At 38.4% G+C, this 6,000-nt stretch overlaps 1 protein-coding gene across 2 annotated transcripts in view; it reads left to right on the top strand.

Annotated features, from left to right (window-relative positions):
* Nucleotides 1–6,000, top strand: part of RASEF (RAS and EF-hand domain containing) — a 41,950-nt gene that overhangs the window by 5,268 nt on the left and 30,682 nt on the right. For both annotated transcript variants that reach the window (XM_025202508.1, XM_025202507.1), the window contains exons 2-4: nt 935–1,025; nt 4,377–4,472; nt 5,733–5,810. In XM_025202508.1, coding sequence (XP_025058293.1) covers nt 935–1,025; nt 4,377–4,472; nt 5,733–5,810 — 265 coding nt within the window. The remainder of the gene's footprint in view (nt 1–934; nt 1,026–4,376; nt 4,473–5,732; nt 5,811–6,000) is intronic.

Raw genomic sequence — 6,000 nt, 5'->3', positions numbered from 1 at the left:
CTGCAATGCGATGCGGTGGCTAGTAAAGCGACCAAAACGCTGGCTTGCATCCATAGATGCCTCTCAAGCAAATCCCGGGACGTCATTCTCCCCCTGTACTCGGCCTTAGTGAGGCCGCAGCTGAAGTACTGTGTCCAGTTTTGGGCTCCACAATTCAAAAAGGATGTGGCGAAGCTTGCGAGAGTCCAGAGAAGAGCCACGCGCATGATCAGAGGTCAGGGAAGCAGACCCTACGATGACAGGCTGAGAGCCCTGGGGCTCTTTAGCCTGAAAAAGCGCAGGCTCAGGGGTGATCTGATGGCCACCTACAAGTTTATCAGGGGTGACCATCAGTATCTGGGGGAACGTTTGTTCACCAGAGCGCCCCAAGGGATGACGAGGTCGAATGGTCACAAACTACTTCAAGATTGTTTCAGGCTGGACATAAGGAAGAATTTCTTTACTGTCCGAGCCCCCAAGGTCTGGAAGAGTCTGCCACCGGAGGTGGTTCAAGCTCCTTCATTGAACACCTTCAAGATGAAACTGGATGCTTATCTTGCTGGGATCCTATGACCTCAGCTGACTTCCTGCCCTTGGGCGGGGGGCTGGACTTGATGATCTCCCGAGGTCCCTTCCAGCCCTGATATGTATGAAAACCCTGTCACCTTTTTAATGGTCTTGATGTTCCACTAATCAAGCTAGCCCTTCTGCAGTTTTGCTGTCTGTTAGCTACTTGTGGTCTCTTTTCTATTTCACAGCCCTACAGACTGTTTTTAGTTCTTTTCAAACCCATGGAGTCTAGTCTTCAATAGCTACAGTTTTAGCTTTTGGCTAAGCCAAATGTTTCCACATTTTCAAGTATATGTTTGGGTTGGTAGGGACATGTATTTATTCTCAAATTTCCTTTGATGTCAAAGAGTAATTCCTTTAAGGTATATTTACCTTTAAATTTTAGAGCTCAAGATAAAGCAGCAATGCAGCTCAGTGAACTGGAGGAGGAGATGGATCAACGGATACAAGCTGTAGAACACAAAGTCAGGAAAGATGTGAGTATTTCATAATGATTAGGGTGCTCTTGCTCTGTTGGAAGTCAGTGGCAAGATTACCATTGACTCTTGACTTCATCATGGTGCAAGGGATAGATCTCAAGTGCAGTTTTTTTCAACTTGTTTTTTGACATTTAATTGCTTGTGATACATCTTTGTGCTTAGTTTGCATGGTGCCTTAAACTGAATATGTGGTATGCTCCGGTTCCCATGATGACAATCAGTTGATTGCCAGCATCGGGATTAGGTAGCCCAGGGCCTCCAAATAGGCTGGGGTTGCTCAGAGGTCTGCAAGTGCTCGGTGGGGGAAGCCAGTTGGCTCCCCAACTTGGGAAGCTCAAATCTGTGGGACTGCTGGCATGTGGTTCTGCAAGTACTGAGCCATTGAGACACTACTTTGAGACCTGTGCTCCTGACATCTCCATGCAGGGCTTCACTGTGAGTAGCTTTCCACTTAGCAGTGCACATAGAGCCTGGGATCTCAATCCTGGACTCCATGTGTTGGCAAATTTGAAGAGTGCCTTTGGCTGCACCGACAGGATGCAATTGGATCTTACCCTGATCCCCAAAATTTTGTCATGCCATGTGGCATCGCAGGATGCTGTATTGTTTGGATCCACGATTAGATCTCATTGCGCCATTAAATTAATGTCTTCCAGAGGCTATGGTGGAGCCCAGTGTAACACAATAAAAGGCATAAAACAATACAGTAAACCATATATATGCTCATCCTGTCTGCATAATGTCATTTTATGTTAATAAAACATAATAGTTGTAAATGCAAATTTATTTAATTGCATAACATGCTTAAAAAATAAATTTGAATTAATTTGCACTAACGTATGCATAACAAATGCATCAGACTATTTTGTTATTATTAGTATTTTATTTGTTAGAACCCACAGCATAGCAGAACCTACTTACATACTGGAAAATCCAGTCTCTATTGCCCAATAGCACATAATATGATAAACAGCTGAATACTACTTAGCAATTTTATCATGATTGGTTATTTGATCAGCTGGTATATCAGAGTAAATGAGATTCTGATATTCATTCCTAGGTCATTGTCCTGTAGCATGTACACATAAATCCTTCTAATAGATATGATAAATCAATGATTTTTAGTATCAGTTTCCTAGCTAGGTGAGACCAAATAATGATGTTACGGTCTTAAACATCTGAACCCTCTAAGTGGTGTATTATAATGTTTAAGGAAAATGCAAATTACAAAATGGGCACAAATATATTTCCTGCTGGAAAGATATTACACGTTTAGATCTAGAAAACAAGTATATTAGTTTTAGAATGTTTTTCTCTAGACAAAAAGCAATAAATTGACATAATAATAATAATTAAGAATCTCAGTAACTATAATACTATAAAAAGATGAACAGAAAATATGTGTGTATTTTATCAAATAGCAGTGACAAGAAGAATTACAATTATGCAGTTTATCCTGTCTGGTGCATAATATCTACTTAAATGCAATGGTTCATGTTATATAAAAATAGTTCTTCATGATTCAGCAAAACCCTCATAGGTTGGGTAACAAGTACTTCTTATTTCTGAATGTAGGTTATAATCTTTTTTGTAGCAAAAATTAACCTAACAAATATGAGCACTTGGACATCCTAGAATCTGACAAATGACAATGTTTTGAGAGCCCTCTGGTGAAATCCTGGCATTAGAAAATTTAACAAGAACATTCACATTAACTTCAGTGGGAGTAGGATTTTATTATTCATACCTAGATACATGTCTGGGATGGGCTGATTGCTCATTGCTCATATCATTCTTTAAATTGTTACTCCTGAGCCTTCATTTCAGTTCCTAGTATCACATAGTTTTAAAAGGTAAAACGCCCCAAGAATAAACGTATCATATAGAAATATTTACTTTGTGGGATTGATCCAAGTCATAAACCTTAAAGATTGCAGTGTACACTTTATCGTTTCTGATGGGGAGCTAGCCTTATGTGACACCTTCCTCCATGTGGTAATATTTGTATTTTGAGTGCAGCCTGCCCTCTTGTTGCTGGAAAGCAAACCATTCCTGTGCAAGTCATACTTTAGGAGTCTGTACAGGTGCCAAAAGTAGGTAAATCCAATGCAAGGATGGGCAAGTCATAATCTCTGCTGGCTAAAATTTAAACACATCAGTTTTCATTTATAAATAGCATAGCATGTTAAGTAAAGTTCTAGTCTTTTTGTCTGCTGCCACATTCAAATTTGACAACTCCCTCAACACCTGCCAGTGATGATCCCTTGCCAGACTTCAAGTTTGTGTGGTTGTAGGAGTTTTTACTTAAGTCACAGAGAAGCTCCACAGTGATTTTGATGTACTTGTGTCTAGGAATAAATATATAGATATTATGGATAAAAGAAACCTTATAGTAACACACTTCAAAGTGTACTCAAAAAGTCACCCCCTCCACTGAATCCCTCACAAAATAAGATGCCGTGACTATCCTTTTAAATGCTTAAATCTCCACTTCCTCCCCTGAAAAATGACAGGAGCAATAGTGATATTGTTGTACTTGTACCTAAACAAGTCTGGGATAGGCGTCTTTTTAGAAAGCAATAATAAATATCTATTTATGACAGACTAATGCCATTTCTAGCAGATTACATACAAAACTGTTCATGTCTAGTAGGAACCTGATTTGAAAAATGGATGATGTCCCTGGAATGTGTGTGATAATATTAGGTGACCCCCCCACCCCGTTTTATTTCAGCACTAAAAACATTAAATAATATGTCTTTGAAATTATTCTGTTTGGATTTCATAGCTAAGTATAGACAGCCAAAAAACGTGTGGTTTAGTCAATTCAATCTTTGCAGGTTAGTCTAAGCTGTGTAGATTGAACTGATAAGCAGGTGAACAGACATTCACTTTTGATTTGGGAAATGCAGCCATATGCCTTCAGTGGCCCAGACCAGAGGAGGCACTAAAGCATACCTCCCTACTCGGCTGGAGGAGACAGCCTGGGCCAAGGCTAGCCTGTCCCCTCAGGGTCAGGGATGGGGGGGTTGAGGGGGCTTGCAGGAAAGATGCAAAGCATCCTTGGATGTTGGGAGACTGTGAGTTAACTGGAATCTGGAGGGGATCTGGGACAGAAGTTCAGTAAACCAATTAACCTAAATCAGTTAAGTCTGATACTACGTCTATCCATGTTTATCTTAAATTGGTTTTGATCATTTTGAAAGCAGTGTATGTGCACTGAACTTCTGTTGTGTTACAGATTTGAACTGGTTGCCCATCGCTTATACCAGTTTATATGTAATTTCCAGGGATTCAGGTTTTTGGTGAATTTTTAAAGAAAATGATTAACAAAATACTACGTTACAGGAGAAACGAAAAGCAGAAGAAGCACTAAATGATCTGAAGTGCCAGTATGAAAGTGAAGTTGGTGATCTTCAGGTGGCAATAAAAAAACTTAAAAAGGTGGGTAGGCTCATGACCAGAATTTTCTAAATTGTGTAAGAGAGCCTGATTCAATGAAGTGCCTCCCTGGAGGTAGCAGAAAGTTTTCTTTATTATCTAGATTCTAGCCTAAAATCAATGCATTAATTTACCAAAGTAATGACATTAAGTAAATGGAAACCTCAAACCAGTTATGTTGAGTGAAAATTTGCTAGTCTTGAATTCATTCAGTGTAATTTACTGAAATACCTAGGTAAATGGCCCAGCTGCTAGCTAAGTAATGGGTTATGTCCGTCAGAAAACTGGCCTTGTGATTACCTACTTGTTTCCTATGTTGGAAACAGTTCAATTAGTTGTGTAGAAATATTTGTATTTTGTAGAATTATTGATAGAAAGGACCCAAAATCTGAATTTCTCATTTGATCCCAGTCTCTGTGATGGAGCAACCTAACATCTCAGATCTGAAAGCTCATTTGGAGGTTTTGAAGTCCAGATTTTAGTTTTGTGAGTGACCTTTGCTATACCTGTTCAAAAAGTATGTGGGTCTTTCAGCAACGTAAACCCTGAATTTGAACTGAAGTCTTCATTTTCCTCTTTATTATTTTAAGCTAAATTTAAAATTTCATTCAGACTAATGGAAGTTTCTTATGAAAAATAAGAATATAATGTTTGTATATTAATGAGAATTAGTGCCAGATCAGGTGTTGTATATATGTGGAACTCAATGGAGCTACAACTCTGGTTTCTTGGATTGCTAAATAACTATTAAAATTTAAAATTGCTAGAAATGTTACATTGCTAGGAATGTTACATGTGAAAAACTTTCCAAAAGAATTTCCCTGAAAATGAAATGATGCCAGAGGTGTATTTGATAGCCATGTTGGTCTGAGACAAAAAGAAATGCAAGACTAAAACTCTTGGGTCAGAGATGATACTTTTTATTAGACCAACTAAGACATCGCAAAAAATCTTTTTTAGTGCAAAGAAAGATAAAGAGATTTTTTTTGCGATGTCTTAGTTGGTCTAATAAAAGGTATCATCTCTAGAGTTCTGCATTTTATGTCAGAGAAAATTTGGAGGGGACACTTCCTATGCAAACAACTGGGAGCCTTATTGAATCACAAACACCTTTTAGGGCTGAAAAACGTGTGTGAAGGCCTACTGTTATAAAGGTGTAATCAGAATTACTCCTCTTGCCATATGTGGGCTTTGGATGATGAACCCTTGAAGAGTCAGTCAAGAATATATCTTTAAATGTGCACATTTTCTTTGCTCTTTCAGCTAGAAGAACAATCTAAAAACATAAATCACAGAGAAGATGTGGCTGAATTAAAAAAAAGAATACATGATTTGTCATTGGTAAGAACTGCTTATAATTTACATGTCAAAGGAGCAGATTCAGCCTGCATATTGTACTTTCTTCAGTAAAGACTTATTTATCCAGTTCTGTCCAGGTGTTAGAATATTTATGATGAGAGAGACCATTTTTGGTAAACTTTTTTAAGGAGAGGGATAACTTGTTCTTGAAGGTACAGTAAGTTATTCTAAA

Source organism: Alligator sinensis, unplaced genomic scaffold (assembly GCF_000455745.1).
Source record: "Alligator sinensis unplaced genomic scaffold, ASM45574v1 scaffold226_1, whole genome shotgun sequence".
In the NCBI taxonomy this organism is placed as follows: Eukaryota; Metazoa; Chordata; order Crocodylia; family Alligatoridae; genus Alligator; species Alligator sinensis.
The sequence above is the reverse complement of the archived record's forward strand: the minus strand, read 5'-3'. Positions and strand labels throughout refer to the sequence as shown.